Source organism: Tiliqua scincoides, chromosome 1, assembly GCF_035046505.1.
Source record: "Tiliqua scincoides isolate rTilSci1 chromosome 1, rTilSci1.hap2, whole genome shotgun sequence".
Classification (NCBI taxonomy): domain Eukaryota; kingdom Metazoa; phylum Chordata; class Lepidosauria; order Squamata; family Scincidae; genus Tiliqua; species Tiliqua scincoides.
This window is the reverse complement of record NC_089821.1, coordinates 37,991,514-38,013,030: the sequence shown is the minus strand read 5'-3', so window position 1 is coordinate 38,013,030 and position 21,517 is coordinate 37,991,514. Positions and strand designations below refer to the sequence as shown.

Below are 21,517 nucleotides of genomic sequence, written 5' to 3'. Positions count from 1 at the left end.
ATGCTGCCCTCCCCCCCGGCTGCCGGATCTTGGCTGCAGCAGTGGGAGATTTGCCTGCTGCCCCAGAGCTGTCCTCCCAGAGAGCTGGGCCTAAAGTCACGACAGAGGCCACATTGTCCTAAGGTTGGCTCTGCCATTATCAACACATAACATACAGTGCAGTATGCTCATATTTTTACATTGGTTTTTTGTAAGCCGCCATGTAAGCCGCAGAGGCGCCCTGGCCTAGCCGACTCACAAGGAGGTGTAAACATGCCTTATGGCAAGTTTGTGACCCTCCTGGGCCGGCACAAGGGACTTGTGCCAGCCCAAGGGTGGCTCAGGATTGCACCTTAAGTAAGTAAATGTGCAGTCCTAACCAATTTTCCAACACCAAGGTAATGGCAATGCAACTCCAAGGTAAGGGAAAAAACATTGCTTTACCTTGAGGAGGCCTCAATGATTGCCCCCCAACTGCAGGATGCAGCACATGCCCCACTGGCACAGCTATGCCAGTGCTGGAAAGCTGGTAAGGATTACGCCCTAACAGAATGAACAGTTGCACCCAAACAGCTTCATCATCATCAAGATGGTCTATGGCAATTGTAATCTGCAAACTGGACCAACTATATAGACAGCAGCATAGGCATAAGGCTGTGATAAAACAATGGGACATACCAGCATTTCCAAAGCCTGAGAACCATGTTAAATCTGTGTGATGAAAATGTTTTAAGTAGCCATTACTTAAAGTAGTAAAGCCATTATTTAAGTAGTTACCGAGGAGATGGAAACAAGAAGCAAACTGCCAATTAAGACAAAAAAAGTTATCAATGTGTCTTGTATAAAACTTGACAAACCATTAATGGCAGGTCTATGCACAGTTCAGATTCTTTCTAAGGCTGCAATCCTATACACACTTATGTGGGAGTAAGTCCCACTGAACTCCATACAGCTTACTTCTGAGGAGCAGGCATAGGATTGCCCTGCATTCGTCTTTTGTTCTCCGCACAAAGGGTTCCAGAAAGGTCATCGAGAGAAGCAGCTCCAGGCAGTTCTGCAGGCAAAACGAAATGTACGCCACCTGACCTGTGCTAATTTCACACACCCCTCTTACAAACTCCCCAGTTGCTATCTCAGATTGTTCACAATACAGTCTTGTTTTCAGGAACTGTGCATTTCCCAGCTTCTTTGGGAACCCTTACCGTGCTTTATAATACAGAGACAGCAGTGTTCAGATTGATTTTGACAGGGTCAGTATACATGCTTGCATTTCAACAGTTTGAAAAGGGGCTAATGATGTACGCTTCTGCTGCTACAGCCTCCAGAAGTTTGTCAGCAAGAGAGGGAAGATTCGAAGGAAGACTAATGCTCCGACCTCTTTCTTTCCCATACGATCAGATACAAACTATACATGATCACAATAAGTGGTGCTCATCTTATGGATGCTGACACCACATAGCCATTCTGAATGAGCTGACCACAAATGAATACAAGTATCATCAAACCTCTCTACAAATTGAGAGACAGAACATGTTGTTCAAGCCCACTGACCTCCTAAGCAATACCTTCAAGAGGAAGCCTCATGAAGCCTTCTCAAGCAAGCTGCTGTTACCCAAGCCTTGGATACACTGCATTTGGACTACTGCAATGCACCCTGTGCGGAGCTGCCTTTGAAACATTATCAGATGCTGCAGTTGGTGCTGAATGCTGGTGCCAGACTGCTATGGGGAGCAGCCTGGAGTGACCTTATCCCCCTGGTCTAGAAAGAGCTGCATTGGCTCCCAATTTGCTTCCAAGTGCAATTCAAGGTCCTGGGCAATACCTTCAGAGCCCTAAGTGGCTTGGGTTGGAGGTATCTGAAGGACTTCCTGCATCTATGCAAGTTTATCTATCAAACAAGATCACCTGGGGAGACTCTGCTCCCCTTGCCACCACCGGAGGAAGCACCAGTTGTTATGCACACAGATTAGGGTCTTTTTGGTGGTAGACCCAGACTGTGGAAGTCTCTCCCAAGGGAGGTCCATTCTGCCCCCAGCCTCCTGGGTTTTTAAAGGCTACTTAAGTCCACCCTTCTTCTGCAGGTCTTTGGAGGGTGAAGGGCACAGTGGTGGTCCTCCTCTTATTGGCTGAAGGTTGTATTTTATCATTCTGTTTTTGTTCACTATTCACTGTTTCCAAAGTTAAATTTTGATTACATTTTTTATGTGGCAAATCAGCTTGGGGATCCTCAAGATCAGGACTTTTCAAACTGGGGCGTTGCAACACCCCAGCCTGTGGGCCCTGGCTGTTTCCTCTTAAGTGGCGGGGGCAGCCAGGAGGCAGGGAGGAGGCAGTGGCGCAATCCCCAGGATCGCACTGCTCAGGGGGGCTTGAGCCCACTTACCCGAGCCTCCTGCAGCCTCCCGGGGGTGCGGAAAGCCCTGCGCAACCTTCTGCAGGGCTCCCTGCAGCTTCAGAAGTGAAAGTGGAGCAACTGCGCTCCACTTCCGCTTTAGCGGAGGCAGGGTGCGATCGCTCCGCTTTTGCTTTCAAAGCTGCGGGGAGCCCTGCAGAAGGTCATGCAAGGCTCCCTGCACCCCCGGGAGGCTGCAGGAGGCTCGGGTAAGTGGAATCAAGCCCCTGCAGCCCCCCTGAGCGGTGTGATCCTGAGGATCGTGCCGCTGCCTTCCCCCCGCCCCCGCAAGAACTTAGAGCGGCTCAAACTCTCCCTGAGAGTTTGAAAACCACTGCCCAAGATGAAAGGCCATCTGAAAGTTTTATAAATAAATAACCAAATAAATCTCAATGCGCACTCTTATAAAGCTAATTGTCGATGTTGCTTGGGCTGCCACAATTTATTTTGCTGGCAAGGTTAACACTCTTTTTAAAAAGTGCCAACTAAAGTTTTGCTAAAAATTATTATTTTTGTTCATTTTCAAGGTAATATAATTCCCTTCCATAGGTATAGTCCCATTTTCTTCTCTGCTTTGCCCCTTCAGAGGTTTCTGTAGCTTGCTTCTAATATTTAAAAAAGTAAGCAGCTATAGTAAGTACCCTGCCAGCAATGCCACCCTCCAGGGAAGCATAGCACTGGCAGAGGTACTTACCATATGATACAACCTACCTACCTCAGAGGGCAGTGCAAACATTCCTGCAGCTGTATGGAGCCTCAGGCATTCAGAAGTTGTCCTTGGCAGCAGCTCCACAACTGATGTAAGCTTTGAATCATCCTTGCCTCGCTTCCAAATGGAGGATTTTTCAGATGTCAGGTGCAGTGATGGGCCATCATATTTGATAGCCACTATCCACATGAGGAACATGTTGTACTGCTAAAATCACATTTGAATTGTTCTGTTGCCCTCAGGTGCCTTGATTTGGTGTAACAGATACCTCTGGCCACAAGGGGACTGTGCTGATCTCCAGCAGTTGAAGCGACAAACTGAAGAGCAGAGTCCAAATCAGAGAGACAGCAACCAAGTGTTCTCTTGTGTCTCCTTTTGCAAATTTCAAATTCAGCTTCTCATACTTTCAGTGTATGCCCACCCAAGTCCCCCTCCCTCACACCTGCTGGTCTCCTTCTTCCTTTTCTACCACCTTCTCTTGAGGCCACCACCACACTCAAGGTTCTCAGTGACATTCAAAAGGCAGAAAGAGAAGGGGATTAGAGAGGAAGTGGGGAGTGGAACCTAGGGTAGTAGTCTAAGCAGCTCCTCTTCCCACTCCCTTCCCCTCATGGGCTGAGAGCTAAGGGAGAAAGCAAGGATAACATAAATCATATCTCCCCTTCTGCCTCCTCTCCAATCTACCACCCCTTCAAAATGCAAAGAGAGAAGGGGGGCAAGTGGGAAGGAAAGCTACTCTAGGCCAATAGTCTCAGCTCCTCTCCCCACTTCTTCCCCCCCTCCTCTGCCCTTTCTGCTTTTGAAAGAACAGCACACCAGGAACCTGAGATCAACTCCAGTGATGGCCAACTCCAATGGTTCACAGTGGACCATTAGGAAGGGGCTTGATCACTCTCTCTGTTGGGCCAATGTGAGCCTTCCTTGGGTTCATTATAAAGTCACATCACTAGCAGTACAGCAAGCTGCCACCTTGATTCACCCTAGTTGTTCAAACAAAACTTGTTCTATATTTCCTGCCCCCAAATAATTAAGAGCTACCTCCATAGGAGTCAGTTCCTTCGCTCGGTCATCAATAAAGAGTGGATTCCCATCAGAGGTTCACTGGGCACATGATAAATTCTGAATATGCATCCCAAGTTGTGCACTTTGGCACCAACCCAAACCCTGAAAGCTCCAATTACTTTCAGAAATGCATTTAGGCGGTATGATGGTAATGCTTTAATTTGATTGTGGACATGAAATACAGCCAGTGACTAACCATGTGTATTCCAAGAGAGAAATCTGCCCTGTGGAAGTATGCAAAAGTGATCCATACGCCTTCGGTTTCTGACAGTACCTGGCTGGCCAGTTTTTCCATTCTCTCTCTCCTTTCTCTCTGACCTCCTCCTACACTGTCTGCCTCCCCCTCATTCAGCTGCAGCCTGGCTGTTGTCTCCAGCAGTTCTCCTCTGGCAGCTGCTTCGCCTTTTTATCAGCCAGCACCTACACACACGTATATGAATCCAGAGTACTTTATCTCTCTTCATATAATAGCAGAGGTGTTGAAGAGGCCCAGGTGCCTGCCACAATAGCCATCTTCAAGGCAGCAGCTGGTGGGGAAAGGCACACTCTGTGCCTTGATTCCAGGGCCTCATCGCTCCAGGGTGGTGTATGCATTCGGAATACTACAGAGGGTAATGGTTCAGAGGAGTGTTATGGAATCCTTACTATGCTAGATTTCATGCACCAGCATTCTCATCTAACTTTCCTTGGCATCCAGGCTCACATTTTCCAGTTCTGGACTCCACTCCCGGAGACTGCTATACAGGGAATTACAACGTGAAAGGAAAAATGCCTCCCTTACCATTGGCAGTGGCACAAAGTCTTCACGCTGCCATTTCTATGCATTCTTGCGCTGCAGCATGTGAAATAATATACACACACACTGCATAGCTTTCAAGTGAGGTTTTCCTAATCTCATTCACATGACTCCTACGCAGAACTCCGAAAGAGAAATGGCCTCTTGAAACCCATATAATTCCAGTAAAAAGAGAGAAAAGGAAAGGGGAGAATGCAAACCTATCATCGTTACATGTCATATTATCATGTCGTAATAGCCAGACCCAAGAGGGCACGATGAAGTCATTTAACCACAGAGGGCTTGCCTGTACAACCCAACAACTCACTCCATTTGCTGATTTATATTCTATGACCTCAGGGTTTATCAGAATTAACACAACAAGCTGGCTATGCTATCATTGTTATAGCTGCATCAAATATTGTCCAGTTTCAGTTTTGAAGCCAACAACTTCAGTAAGGCAGACATTTTACCCCATTTCAGTTACATGAATATATGCTGTTTTGAGCCCATTTACAACCCTGGTTTAATCAGATTGCTGCTGCCTCTGCACCACTTTCTCAGCACCAGGCTTCTTCACCCTGGTCTAGCTGTATTGTACCAAATTCAGGACTGTTCATGACTGAGAACAGGGATTGTCACTCCCGAATCGGCCTTTTCAGCCACACTAGACGCTGTTCCAGAACCACCTTTCAGAGCGCGATACCATAGTCTTTCGAGACTGAAGGTTGCCAACTAGTCATGACTGAGATGATTACACAGGTCTGCAACCAAAAAGCTGTTTTCATAATTTTATCTGATTCTTATGTTTTTTGGTGCGCTGAATTTGAAAATGATCACTGTTTTTTCCTGGGACGTCAGGTTTTTTCACAATCGAAATGTGCCTTGGTCAAACAGGTAGCTGGAAATTGCTAAATTTCAAATTCATCATACTTGGGGGGAAAAAGCTGAACATGGAAAAACAAATTTATTTTCACTGCCAGTGCTCCCAAAAACATGAAAATACATGTTCTAGACTTAAAAGCAAAAATTTGTTGATGGAAGGTACATCTTTTCCATGGTACAGACATCGGGAAAAAGACTTTCTGTCTTACTTTTTTCATGAGGGCAATTTGGTGTTTTGCCCTGATTTAGAGGGGTTGATGGTTCAGTTCCACATTCAGTATGATTCTTCTGAATGGAGGCTTTTCATTGACTCTTCCAAAAGAAGCTTAAAAGCAGTTTTACTTCACAATGGTAGCCGTTATGCGTCCGTTATGCGTCCGAATGTTGCTCATTCGGTGTACCTGAAGGAGACTTATGAGAACTTGGAGTTGGTACTCAAGAAAGTGGGTTACCAAAACCAAAACTGGTTGGTATGTGGGGATTTAAAAGTATTGTGTATGCTACTGGGTACAGGCTGGGTACACCAAATACCCTTGTTTTCTATGTTTATGGGACAGTAGAGACCGACAAAATCACTGGAAGCAAAAAAATTGGCCACCAAGAAGTCTAGTTGTTGGTGAAAAGAATGTTCTCAGAGATACATTGGTACCCCCTGAGAAGGTTTTATTACCACCACTCCATATAAAATTAGGATTAATGAAGCAATTTGTTAAGGCACTTCCCAAAGACAGCAACTGCTTCAAGTACTTGGGATCCAAGTTTCCAGGTTTAACGGAGGCAAAACTGAAAGAGGGGGTTTTTGTTGGCCCAGATATTAGAAAACTCATATCTGACAAAGACTTCATCAGTTCAATGACTCCAACTCAAAAAGAAGCGTGGGTTGCCTTTACTGTGGTCATAAATAACTTCTTGGGAAACCAAAAGGACCCAAATTACAAGGAAATGGTGGAAACAATGTTGAAAGCGTTCCACAAGCTTGGTTGCTCCATGAGCTTAAAAGTCCATTTTCTCAACTCACACCTTGACTATTTTCCTGAAAATCTGGGAGCAGTGAGTGAAGAGTAGGGAGAACGTTTCCATCAAGATATAAAAGAAATGGAAAGAAGGTATCAAGGGAAATGGAGTGTAACGATGATGGCTGACTACTGCTGGATGTTGTATAGGGATCTTCCGGAAGCCACCTACAAAAGGAAAAGCTCAAAAAGAAGTTTAGAGTTTAAAAAAAGACGATTTCACAAGCAATCTACTTGAGTGTGGTGTTCATTTTGGTGTCACCTGTGCAAATGAGTTAATATTTTCATGTAAATAAAATATTTGCGTTAAGAGGTTTTTTAAAACGATGACCACCCGTTTGTTCGAAAACCTGACGTCCCAGGACAAAACTGCTATCGTTTTTGGATTCAGCACACCAAAAAACATAAGAATCAGTCAACAAAACCAAAACAGCTGTCCAAAAATTTTTTTTGGCAGACCTGTGTTACCACTCCATATCAGAGTTTTTCATGAGATGCTCCATAGGTTCATTGCCCAACTTCTCCTCTTAAATGGGGGTTAGGTTAGTGCAGCTGAAAAGATCTCTGTCCAATCCAGTGTAAATCCTTGCACAGCAATACAGCAGCACCAGTGTGGGCTACGCTGCACCCCACAGAGGATTTTTGGCTGCTGGAGGTCTCCTCAGGGTAAGGGAACATTTGCCCCCTTGCCGCTGGGTAAGCCCCAGAAGCCACAATGGGTCAACTTGGACCTTCATCAACAATATCACTGGTGCAAATCCGCACTGAACCATGCAGGCAGATCAGGCCCAGGAAGGGGATTTGAATATGGTGTGCACTGCTGCCAGTAATCCTGCTCCCTCCCAGACCCAATTCACTCACTCCTGGCCCCCATCACTGCCCCATTCAAGCCCCCCCCACTCCAGTCAACTTCCTCCCCACCTTCCTCCTCTCCCCCCCCCCCGCGCTGGACTTATTTGCTCTGGTTGGCATCCTGACAACTGCTGGTGCTCGTGCGAATGCTCCAACATTCCCGTTGGCACTCCTGGGCCTTGAGCTGTCGCAAAGCACTCTGGCACTTTTCCAACAGTACATGCCAACAGAATGCATGTTCTGCTGGCACTGGTCCTCATTAGAATTGGGTCAAAAAACCCTGAAGATCTGTTGCCAATCAGGGCAGGCAACGCTGAGTAAATTGTGCCAACAGCTTGACTTGCTATTAAGGTCCCTTCACATGCATTCATGATGCAATATTGCGATGTAACCTATTGAATTTTATGAAAATTTTCAGAAGTGCCACCCAATTGCCAAAAGGGAAAAGGCTTTTGTTTTTGCTTTTAATTAACACTCCTGAAAATGTCAGAGACCTGATTTAAGGTAGATCGTACATTTGGGGCAGCAGGCAAAGAGAATGAGAAGCAGAGAAAAAGAGAGTTAATATAAAAGTGAATCATGGAAACTGAAATAACTGAAGGTCACCCTTCAAAAAAAAACAGATTGGTAACCATTCATTACTGCAGCCTTGTGAATTGTCCAGCACATACCTTTCCGAGCTTGTTGGTCTCAATGCAGTTTTCTTTAAATTTCTCCTGTAAAGTCTCCGCAAGCCGACAGAGCAAAGCACCATTATCCAACTTCTCCATGAAGGTTTCAGCTGTTATTTCCTTGCCTGGAATGGAATAAAAGTTGTAGCAGTCAGAAATAAGTCCCCTTTTCTCTTTCCCACAAACCAGTTGCAGTAGAAATGAAGAATATGTCTATAGTGGTGATGTTTTGTTTAGTTTTAACATTGATACAGTAAATGAGTGGATAAGCACAAAACATGTAAAAAATACAAATGTAAAAAAAACAAAAAACCTCTCCAGAAATAGGAAGGGCAGGACATGGGCCAGGATGAACTTTGTCTGAACTGATTGTGGCAACACAACACAGAATGCCCCAATTTCTCACAGTATGTTTCAATGGTAGATGGTGTGAAAATGCCTCTTCCATCCACACCATCAGTGGCATAGCTAGAGGGGGTGCAAAGCACTAAGAGCCTCACTGCAGGGTGCAAGCAGCCCCTCCCTCTTGGAGCCATTCCAGGAGGTGAGAGCAAAACAGAGGCAAATGCTTCCTCATAGGAAGTAAACTATGAGGCTAACTCTCAGCAACCTGCTGGGTGAAGAGGACCTCGATTTGCCAGCAAAAGCCAGGGGTCAGCAGTGCCCCTTGTATAAGGGTGAGAGGATTACAGAACATTCTGCAGTGTGTCCACACCACTCTCCTGTTCATAAGCAGAGGAGACAGGATTGTGCTTTCTGTGTACCAAGCTGGGTCCATAACCTTTTCCCACTCCATCTAAGAGCAGGTTGGGGGGGGGGTATATCATATATGGAATAAGAAGAAAGAGATGGACTCCCCTCCCCACTAGCCAGGGCCCCAAACTAAATAGCGGTCTGTCCCATGGCTCCTTCTACTATAGCAAAATTACACTGGAAATTCCAGTCACCAAACTTTAACTTCACATGTAATTTGGCCCTTAATCAGGAATCTTTACCAGGTGCCTGACAGCGATGGAATGCCCTTTCTCTGGACATGCGCCAAAACCTCAGCACAAGTCTCTTTGGGATGCTTTTAAGAGCATTTTGTTCTGGCTCGGTGTTGGTGGCCACACTTCAGCTTTCCATACTGCTTTCGATGAAACGCCGCTGTCTGTTTTCTTGGGTTTCATTCTCTCATTGATAGATTGTGATGTAATTTTGTGGTTTCATACTGGAACTTCCCCCAAGCCTAACCCCAACAAGAAAATGCATCCCATAACTATGCAAACAGGTTCTCTTAATCTGTTCCTCCTGCCCCAGTTGTGAGTTTATGTAACAAATTTTTTAGAAAAAGAAAAGATTTACCAAGCTTTTCTTTATTAGGCTCGACAATTTCTTGTTTTTTGCCAGTTGAAAGGTGGACATCACAAATAAGCAAAGAAACATGACAGAAGAAATGCACACTTTCTTGCATAGTAATAACCATTTGGATTGATACAGAATACAAATCATTCATCATTTTTTAAAAAGTAGGCTCTCCAAAGTTTTTGCAGATATCCTCCCTAATGGATTTTTCAACACTGTTTGAGACTGTTTCACTTTCAGATTGTTCCTCTCTTTTTTTCCTCCTAAACTACTTCCTGGAAAAGTTGTCTCTCAAATCACAGGTACACCTTCGAGAGCATACTCTACATCAGATCTAATGTCAGTGTGAGCAGATGTTACCCAAACATTGCAGGAAATGGCAACAGCCCTCTTCCACCAAGCAGTCACAAACTGCCTTGAACCTCATTCTGTTATGGTGTGCATTGGGCCACGCATGGCTCAGTGGCAGAGCACCTGACCTGTGTGCAGATAGTCCCAGGTTCAATCCCAGGCATTGCTGGGAAAGGCTGAAAAATATTCATTTGGAACTCTGAAGAGCAACTGCTCCAGCACAGTACTGAGCTGGACAGACCAGGGGTCTATCTTGCTATAAGGCAGCTTCATATGTTTATAATGGATCAAAACAACAGTCTGTGGTGAAAGTTAAGTCCTATTCTCAGGTTCAGCTGGCTGTTTTGAAAGTGAATCTATACAGTATCCATGGCAAATGTTGGCAATGCCATCATGCACTGGTCACCAACTATGATTGCTACAGGGTTGAATGTGCTGCATTTGTGAGATATTCGATATACACAGGGTATACACAAACAGATGTTTGTTGCAATTTATGTGTGCACATTGTTTGTCTGATTCCTTGCAATCCTTCTACCCTCTTTTTTTAAGTTGAGAAGATCATAGAGATCAAGTGCATGCACACTCCGAAGTCCACACATATACCCTATATACAGTGGTTCTCAAACGTTTTAGAGGCTCTAGAACAGCCATTTTCAATCATGGCTGTGGCAAACTGGTGTGCTGTGAGCGGTCCACAGGTATGACACAGGAATTTGGGTGAAGGTCATTTATTAGTAGGGCCAATGGGGGATGTGAGCCCCCCACTGACAGCATGGTGTGCCTTGTCAATTGTCAAAAACCTGATGGTGTGCCTTGACCATTTTAGTGCCTTGTCAGAGTGCCATGAGATGAAAAAGATTGAAAATCACTGCCCTAGAGGCTGCTGCCACAGGGTATGGCTATAATGGTGATTGGGTAGCAGCGCTCTCCCCCAAGTAGCAGCTTGTTTAACCCTTGATGCAGATAGCCTAATATGCCGTGTAAGTTTTGCGAACCACCAAAAACTGGGTCACGACCCACTGGTGGGTCCAAGACCCACAGTTTAAGAACTGCTGTCCCCTAACATAGGATAAATGTATACATAGTGGATATATGAAAACTTGATGCTACAGTAAGCATACAGATTCCCTGCATAGAGAGTATATGATATGAGCCATATTTGATAGTGGGCATGGGACCCAAGTGAAGGCAATCTTCATAGGAGGAGTTGTGTAAGAAAAGCTACAAGACTGCATTCTGAAGGTCAACACTTTGCCAAATCCTCAGACATGCCAGTTAAGCATGCACGCGGCACAAGCATGAAAAGTTACTTTCATGACACTCCTTACTTTACAAAAATTGTCTGTTTTATAATTATTATTATAATTATTGTAATTATCATTATTAACAGTATTTATATACCTCTTTTCAACAAAAGTTCACAAAGCGGTTTACAGAGAAAATCAAACAAACAACTAACGGCTCCCTGTCCCAAAAGGGCTCACAGTCTAAAAAGATGCAACACCAGCAGACAGCCACTAGAAAAGACACTGCTGGGGTGAGGAGGGCCAGTTACTCTCCCCCTGCTAAGTAAAAGAGGAGCACCCACTTGAAAAAGTGCCTCTTACCCAATTAGCAAGGGTAAAATTGCTAATAATTGCTAAAAAAATTGTTTCATTTTTTTTCAACCATATTGAACATTTCAATAGAATCTAGATCTGTTCGCATTAATACATTTACAACAGATCAATGGTATAACATGGTCTAATAGTCACAAATGACATTTCATTTAGTAGAAATTTCAAGCATGAGTGAAATGGTCATAATTCTAAATTAATATCCAGTCTCATGATTTATACTTCTGTCTTACCTTATTGGCTGATTTTATGAACCTAGAGAGAGCAATCTGTTTAAAAAAACAAGCTAATCTGATGCAGGGAGATATACATCTATATCACCATCTAAGGACTGTGTATATTATTTTGAAGGCTGACACACAATAATGGTTTGATTATTGCATTTTGTAGATCAAGATGAACTACTTAAATCCAAAATGAATGAGTTTTGCATTCGACATCTGTATTTAATGAAAAATATGTTGCAGACGTCATCCTTCATTAGGCTGTGGCTCCAAAAGGCAGCATTAATTTCACACCCTTCCCCCCAAAAAACAAACACCTTGAAATATATCAGGTTATACACACATTCACTAAACACATTCACTTGAGAGCAATTTGCAGTGATTCCTGTAGAACATGGTGGTCCAACAAGCAGTCTGCAAGCCATATGTGGCCCACGAGGTCCTTTTTTGCAGCCCGCAAAGCCTAGCAACAGCTCCCCACTTTCTGCATCAGTGGCTTCTTTGTCTCCCTGCTGCACCATTCCAGCTCTGTTCTAGAGAAGGAGAACGGTGTAGTAGGGAGATTGAAAAGCCCTGCCTCACCTGCCACCACCTCCACTGCTTGCCTCCTGAGGCTGCTGAATGACTTCAGTGGTTCAGAATGTGGAAGTACTTGACAGTGATATTATCATGTCACTGGCATTTACTTCCCGGTCAGGACAACCAGGGGCCACACAAGGGTCTTGTGGTCTTCCAGCTGCCCAAAGTTGGACCGTCCTGCTGAGGAGCCATGCATTTGAATGCCTTGCACCTGTTAGCCTGTAGTTTGTCACCATTTATTGACGCAAAATGTACAGAAATAGAATATCATCATGATCGGTTCCTATAAACACAGACCTAGAGCCCAATCCTATCCTTTCCCCTCGCTGATGCAGACACACCAAAAAGTGGTGTGCTGTATCCAGGGAGGCAGGCTGGGAGGCTTCAGCAGGGAAAGGGGATTTAAATCCCCTTACCCCTGTGTAAGCCTCCTAACAAGCAATGGGTCTCCTTGGACCTGCACTAGCAATTTTGCTAGAGCAAGTCTGAGGAGAGAAAGGGTGACAGAAGCAGTGAAAATGGGGGATTGGATCTGGCAAGCACCATCGCAGCCAGGTCCATCGTGTCCTGCCCCTCCCTCCATCCCCTCATACCTCCCACTGAGAGAAGAAAGGGAAGGTTTTGGGGTGTCAGGAGAGAAGTGGGGAAAAAGAGAGATTAACAGGGAGGAGGTGAGTGAAGATGTTCAGACTGCAGCAAAGACTGGGGATGGGAAAGGCTCTCTGTGGTCCGTATTGAGGGTACAGGCAAGGGGTGAACCTAAGAGCAGGCCATGAAAGCACTTCACCCACTTGCAGTGGGAGAGCTCCAATGGACCGTCCTCTGGGAGAGATCCAAAACCTCTACTCCTGAAGAACCTGAGGGATCAGCTAAGGGGATGTGTGGATGGAGGCTGATAAAAGGCAAAAAGTCCTTACATGGTCACTACAACACAAACACAGAAAAGACAGGCACAATCAAGCAGAGTTAGACATAGGCCTGGGCCAGATGGCAAATGTAGGCCCCATTTCAAACTGTACTTAAAGTACTTTTGTAATAAATGCAATATACATAGGATTTATGTATGGGTATATACATGTACATGTGGTGTATGATATACTTACAAGTAATAGTACAGAATAAACAAAATAGAACTGTAATGGCTAAGGAGCTGCTCGTTTGGCACAAAATCATGACCACTTACAAGAAATTAAACAATTTATTCTTACAATATATGATCCAAGAAACCCAAATACAAACACAATGTCAAAAATTTAAAGACTAACTTGGAAGTAAATTATTTTGCCAAAATGCCAGCCCCAAAATGCTTAAATATCACCCTCTTAAACCCTGGGATCAGTTTGCAGATTCCAGCTACTAAAAGTACAGTACTGTAACGGGAGGAACCAAATACATTCTGTATTGAAAATATCAGATCAGAAACGGAAATCACTTCTTCACATTTAGAAATGGTTTACATGCTTTTCTTTGGGAGTAGCTTTTGCAGGGCTACTCGGCTTATCCAGGGGAAGGGGACGAAAGTCCTCTTCTCCCGAGGATCCGCCAACAGTGCCTCAGCTCAGCAGCTCAGGATTCGGCTAGAACACTCCTCTCATTAGAGGCCATAGTTTCTGGTAATGACAGAAAAACCAGTAATGCAATTACAATATTTGGAAAAACACTGCTCAATCTCAAGTTCAATATCTGAACTTTCAGTGACACAATATCTGAAATTTCAGTGACACAACATCAAGTTTGAAATTTATCGGTATTAATCTTCTTTCAAATTTTAATATTTAGTGCTTAACTTTCTTGTAAGCCTCCTCAAAATCGTAGGTCCATGCCATCTGGCCCCACTGACACCCCCCTTCCCCGCCATTATGGCCTGGGCACAATCACAAAGCATGCAGTCAATTTGACTTTGCACATGAAAATAAGAAAGGATAGTGGGGATTTGGTGAGCCCTTGAGAAGGTTGCACTACAGACCAAGGTTACCACTCCTGTTCTGCAAAGCTTGACAGCAATGCACTGCTGGGCTTGTAGTGGCAAGAGGTCCAGGACATGAATCTCCCTGGACAAAAGGGAGTTTCAAAGACTGAAAGGGCTATGAAGCAAGCCCTTAACATGGATGAGAGGCAGTGGCCTTGAAGGGAGCAGGGCAAGGGAATCATGCTACCTTTCTTCCCAGAAGAGAGAAATGTGATAAAGAAGTTGCCTGAGAAGGTTGGTTGACCAGCCCACACCAGCTTCAGCAAATCAGTACTGCTCAGGGACAAAAACCAGGAAAGAAAGAGGATTGTGGGGTGTTAGTGTCCGGGGTGCTGGCTGGTATAGTGGTTCTGAAATGGAGGCTGGAATAGGGATGATGTTGCTTGGCTCATTGCAGAATGAGCAAACCATTGCAGAATGGTTTGATCTTGGAAGCTAAGCAGGGTCAGGCCTGGTTAGTACTTGGATAGGAGACCGCCTGGGAATACCAGGTGCTGTAGGCTTATACCATAGTCTTTCGAAACTGAAGGTTGCCAATCATTCATCATGAAGCACCAGCAGATTAATAATCTACTCTCAGCAAGGCAGGGTATGAATGTGAACCAAAAACAAATTGTGGGACCAAAGAACATAAAGCTAAAGGCCAAGCAAGGGTTTCAGTAAGTCTTCACCCCACAGAATCTTACCAAACTCTTCCTAGAATTTTCCCATGCCAACACATTCTAATAAAGTGTTTGCACACTCGTCAACCCACAACAGTCATTCATGGGAGTCATCCTCTGTCTTTAAATCATAACATGGAAGAGAACTCTCTGTGAGAAAATATTTGGCTTCTCATCTCGTCATCTGCACTTACCATTAAAGCTCAAGCTACTACTCCCAAATTTTAAGGGGAGTTCCAGTTGCATTAGGTTATCATTTGGGGGCTTTGATAAATCAAATGGCTTAACTTTTAGTCTCATTTTCCAGCACATAATGCAGTACTTTAATACCTTGTAGAATGTGTGACGAAGGAGTGTTTGAGAAGTATTAAATAAGATGATGTTTATAAAAATACTTGCAGGAAATGTACCATGCACATTTAATGGGTCATTACTGCATAGGAGTACAGTCACTCACAAATATCTCTCTATTTCCCATAATGGTTGTCTTTGGCTGTATTCTTGGGAATCTTGAATTTCTCATAAGCATGATCAACATTTAATGAATGAGTCAGACAATGCCTGCAAAAGATCTTCCATATAAATTGACTTCATTGCCCAGCAGAGGTTATACAGGGAGGCTGTTGGGCACACACCCCTGGGGAGAAGTTTCAGAAACCACCAACCTTGCTCAAACTACTTTCACAGAAATCCATAAGGAGCTTCAGCAACAGACCAGTAATGGTGGACAAGCCATCTTTCTTCAATGCACCTACAGGAAGTGTTGGGTGCGCTCTAGTCTAGGGCATGGTTTCATTTTTGCATGATGCAAGGGGAAGAAATCCAGCAAGGAGCTAACAGCCAAACTAATCACCGTGTAGGAGCTCTGAGGTTGGACCTCCTGGGCTCTTTTTCTTTATGAAAAAACAACTGCAGGTGGGCCCAATTTGGATTGTGGCTGTAATATGGATGTAAATTTTCCACCTCATGCCAATTCTCCGCTTAAATCACCTTCCCCAAAGCTTCTTTCAGTCATGGAGGTGAAAACCTATGAATACAGTTAACTGCAGCTAACACCAGCATCACAGGGGCAATTTGAATTGGGGTAACAGTTCAGCAGGAAATGATGAAAAACTCTCCCCCTGCACTGGGGGTATAGTCAAAAGCAAGAAGCAAAGTTCTGGGACTTTTCGTATGGGAGTGGCAATGACAGTCATCAGCAAGAGTGCTTAGGTCCTACCTTTGAAAGATTTTCAAAAGGACCTGAGTTGAGAAGAAGCATTGGACATAATAGGAAGCAAAATGAGAAATTTGCCTCAGGACATAAATACCAGTTTACTTCTCCCTATATATTGATAGCTGATGGTCATGATAGGAGGTCATGATAGGTGGCAGATGATTGGATAGAAAGGAGAGAAGTGGGTGAGGGAGGGAGGGGAGAAGGTTATGCATCCCAGGAAAGGGAAGTTTGGCTTGTTTACTTATTTTATTGGTTGAGAGACCTAAGAGTCGTAGATACTGTAAATAAGCAAAACTTATTTCTGAAAACATGCATAGGATTACACTCAAATTTACTTTGTTTTTTGGGATATTTGTATCCCACTTTTCATTTTTTATTCATTTGTTTTAAACTCAATTCTCCAAGGATTTAGGATAAAATATACTTCATTTTAAAATATTGCTAAATATGTTCCAAAGTAGAAATGAGAAGCAGGAGAAGAAAATAGTCTAATAAAGAAAGTTGATTTTTTTGTTTGTATGTATACTCATGGTGGAGCATCGCAATGGGAGTATAATGATGATTTCCTACATTTCAAAATTTACCCCTATACCAGTGGTCCCCAAACTTCCCAGGGTAATGGCACAGCTGGGTGCTGCCATCTTGGATTGTGCAAAATCTTGCAAGAACCAAGATGGCAGCACCCAAAACTTGCAAGCACTTTCTGGGTGCTCGTCATGAATATGTGCAGTTTGGGCCTAGTAGCATTGCAAAGCCTGAACCAAAGTAACCCAGTAACATAGAAGTGGCTTGAATCCTAGCTGAAAGGAATTTACAACTCCATGGAAGGTGATGGTGTAGCACCTCAGCAGACAGAGAGGCGCCATGAGTCTCCAGTGGGGAGGGGGAGAACTAGGAGGACTAGCATCCAGCCCCACTTCGAGAAGATTCTGTCCCCAAGAGTTCTGATTGGGTAGTTTGAAATGAGTAGAGAGTCACACCATCCTCTTGGCATGAGAGGTATAAGAACAAAGCCCAAAGGGGTGTCTTTGTCTTCGTCTTTGGTCTTTGTCTCTGGGTGAGATAGGTGGTGGGTGCACATCCTGCCCCGCCAGGACCATGTGGCCCATAGGTAACTGGAGCTGACAAAAGACGCTGACCCAGGTGTGAGTTAGGAAATAATAGAGATAGCCAGTTAGCTTTATGCTGATATGTTTCCTAGAAGTTTTTATACCTCTAGCATTTGCTGCCTTTTGTAACTTTTTGTAACCCTATGTACTTAATAAAGTAAAAAAATCTTTTTACCATGTTGGTTCATTGTCTGTTGGGGACAAAGGTTCAGAATCCTGCCTAGCCGTTCAGCAAGCTACCAAAAATCCTCATTGTGGACTAGTAACTTGAGAACTGAGACTTTAAGTAAAGAAAGTGCTCAGTGCCTACAAGGGATATAGTTAAGCCTAGAGGGTCTCAGTATCCCTGGACAGAGACACTGGCTCTTACAGGGTGGTGGCAGTACTACCGAACAGGGATCTTTGAGGGCTCTAGGGTTCAGAACCAACACCTCTGAGCACCCCAAAACCCTGGGAGTGTGACGAAGTATATCACAGTGCTGCCATCTTGGAACATGAGAGATTTAGGAGCCCTATGGCACCATGGCACACAGTTTGGGAACGATTGTCGTGGGATAGATACCAGGGAAGATCCCATCAGCTGGCATTACAGTCCAGATCAAAATTAGCTTACACCTGCTTTTTAAGAAAGAAAAAGACATCAGGAGCACTAAAGTCATAGTTCTCATATCACATTTAGTTTAGTTTGCAGAGTGTACCCTCAAAAAAGCCCTGAGATGCCCTGCACCATATAGGGTTTCCATAGCAGACATGCAGAGATTCCTCATCAAATAAGTCACTGTGCAGCAGGTGAAAATTTGAAAAACACTGCACTAAGATAACTGTCAAGATTTCATCTTGCATTTTGACTTATGAGGTCTCAGATGTCATGTTTTTTCTCAGGTTATTATAGCTTCTGAGAAATGCAGACATCTGTAGAAGGTGACTTGTGGAATAGATACCAGGGAAGGTGGGAAGTATCAGGGTCTAAGCACATCCTTTCCACTTCAGAGAACAACTGCATCTTGAATAGAATGTAGGGAGTAGGTATCTCAAAGGGAATGGGTTTGACCAGGGAAGGAACCAGTGTCAGGAAAGACCAGATGAAAACCTGATAATCTTCTATTCTCCCCACAGGTGGCAGACAAGCAGGAGTTCATGGGAAGGGCCTTGCTACATTTCTGTCATCATATCATTCAGGTTCCATCTGGCCATAAGGCAGAAAAAATATTTAGCAAGCTGGACACTTCATAGACTTTCACATTGTATGCCATTTTAAGGGCCTGATCCTGAATAGAGCCAACCCTCTGCCGGTGCTGAGTGTCACAAACATACCATAAGGCACACTCTGCTCCGCCAGATCCAGAACCCTGCATCAGGCCTCCTGGCCCAACTCAGGGCCTCTCAACTCTGCACCAGTTGAACAGCCGGCACAGACTTGCGTACCGGCCCCATTGAGAGGCCTGCTCCCTTACCCAGGGGAGGGGGATGAATGTTCCCTTCCTTTGAGGAGCTGCCGGTGGCTGCCTGGAGCGCTCAGGATACAGCAGTCACCATTTTGGTGCTGCTGCTCTTCTGGGTGCTGGGCAGCTCGGGACTGGGCTGTAAAACAGTAGAACACACAGCTACACCTTGACACTGACAGAAAGAGATTGGATTTGCATGCTCTGCTTATAATTCTGCCTATCAAAGAGATTTCAGTTTCAATAAAGTGCACTGAGTTTTAAAATGTCTTCAATTTCAAGATCTTACAGATGTCTGGACGATGAAGGCTATATCACAGCATCCATTCAGATACTTTTATCTGTGTAAGCAAAAGGGGAGCATTATACTTGCTGGTTGTATAATAAGGTTTTAAACTCTAGTACTATAGGTTACAAAGTAAGTATGCCGCAGGTGGCAGCAGCAGCAGAAGATGATAACTGAGTATGCCCAGAGCAAATACTGCAATGCAGTACATGGGAAGCTGCATTGTGAAGACAGCTGAGCAGCAAACTGCACTCTCCACAGTCACCACCACACAAGTGCATTATCTCCATGAGGTCCAGAAAGCAAAAAAAACCAAACATATTTGCTATCATTCCTGAAGTATAGCAGGAGTATATTTTTCTGTAAGTATGCAGACTGGGAAACTGATTTTACCAAGCAGTTCCACAGCTCACAAAGGTCTGGTCAAAATTCACAGACGGCAGACCTACCAATGAATACTAGTCATGATGGCTATACGCGATCTCTGGGTGCAACAGTAGTATGCCTCTAAGTATCAGTTACAGGGGGAGCAGTAGTAGGAGAGAAGTCTGCTTTTCCCAGGTTTTGGGTTTCCTAGAATCAGCTAGTGGGCTATTGGAGGAAACAAGAATGCTGGACTAGATGGGCCGTTGGCATGGTCCAGCAGGGCTTTTGTTATGTTCCACAATGAGCTCAGGAAGTGGCCATATTGAATAGGAGGGGAGAAGAAGGAATCAAAATGATTAACAATATAATTGGAGCAGAACTTTCCTCTTACGTTTCAAGAACCAAAACCAGATTTATTTTTTTTAATTTTTGGACACAGATCCACCAATAATTTGAGTGTTGAAAAATACTTACCCAGCAGGTTTGTCAGCCAAAGAGCCAAATCCTCTTTCATTGGTAACAAATTTGCCTCATGTCTGCTGGCCAGCCACTGGCTATACTGGTGCATGTCAGAGAGCCCAGGGCCTCGGGCCTTTGGGCTCAGGGCGGTGCACATGCTTTAACCACTGGTGCTACCTGTTTTGTGAAGTAAAAGAAAAGTAAACTTAGCAGTTTGCACAAAGGTTTGCATTCTTATTAGTTTTAGCTGATGCTGATTCAGATTTAATATGATTGAAGGGTATTTTTAAAATGCCAGACAGAGATCAACTCCGTAAAAACAACATACATGATGACAACCACGTGTTTATTTGTAAAATGGAGTGTTTTGCTGATGAGATTTAGGGACACACAGTACATGAATGTGTTTGTACTCACCCTTGCACACATGTTGTCAAACATTTCTGCAAGCAGGGATTAGAAATTCAAATTAAAAAGGTGATTAGACAAAGAGGTAAACTGAACTGCATAAAGATATTTTGATCCGCTTGGTCCGCCCCTGCTCTATTCCCAGTACTTTATGGAACATTCTGGCGGGACCGTCCTGCAAAAGTGACCAATTTTCTACATAGCAACCTGCAATCAGGCCTTAATGAACTCTTAGCAACCAGTAGCAACAGTAAGACCCTGACAGAACTGCCCTTTTTTGTCTGGAGCCAATGTTGTATAAGGAAACTGGCAGGCAACAGCTTCAGGTGGGGGTATCTGACACATATATACATACTATAGCCTGCACATCCCTGATCTTGTCTGATCTTGGAAGCTAAGCAGGGTCAGGCCTGGTCAGTACTTGGATGGGAGACCGCCTGGGAATACCAGGTGCTGTAGGCTTATACCACAGTCTTTCGAGACTGAAGGTTGCCAACCATTAGAGAAAGTGAACCATAAAAACATGCACCCAATCCAAGTAGGACTGGGCTGCCCTCTACAACAGTGGAACAGTTCTGCTGTTGTAAATGGCTATATGGTGGCATGCACAGTGTACTGATGGCAGTCATTTTGGGTTTGCCACCACCAATGACAAGCAATGCCAGAGGACCACTGCTGCTACCAGCCACCTCAGGCAGCAAAGGTAAGCTGGTAATGGGAAGTGGCAAGGGGTGGGTAGAAGAGGGCAGGGGAAGAACAGGGGAGTTTCTGGGCAGGGCAGAAGATGGACAGGAGGAGGAACTGGAGAGAGGGGGTGGATCTTGGTGGCACCAGTGTGTGCCAGATCCTAACTCTGTTCCCTATCCCCTTTCCTCTCCCTTATTCTCTTTGGACTTTTGCTTACAAAATAGCTAGTGCAAATCCAAGGAGACCTATTAGGGCCACAGAGGTTTGTTCTCAAGGAGACCTCCAGATCTCTCTCCCCTCACAAGATACATATGAACTCCATTGGCAGGGCTACACCCACGGGGGGGGGATTTAGTTAGGACTGAGCTGTTACTGAGTGAACCCACACTGCTAGGGCCAGGTTGCTGGGGTCCTTGGGGCAAAGCTCTGTATTCAGCCCCTCGTGGTGCCCCCCT

The 21,517-nt window shown here is 44.5% G+C and overlaps 1 protein-coding gene across 2 annotated transcripts in view; it reads right to left on the bottom strand.

Annotated features, from left to right (window-relative positions):
- GAS2 (growth arrest specific 2) overlaps positions 1-20,124 on the bottom strand; it is a 111,541-nt gene extending 91,417 nt beyond the window's left edge. For both annotated transcript variants that reach the window (XM_066611314.1, XM_066611315.1), the window contains exons 1-2: positions 19,983-20,124; positions 8,339-8,463 (exon numbers count right to left, since the gene is read on the bottom strand). In XM_066611314.1, the coding sequence (XP_066467411.1) occupies positions 8,339-8,463; positions 19,983-20,124 (267 nt within the window). The remainder of the gene's footprint in view (positions 1-8,338; positions 8,464-19,982) is intronic.
- Positions 20,125-21,517: the final 1,393 nt, after the last annotated feature.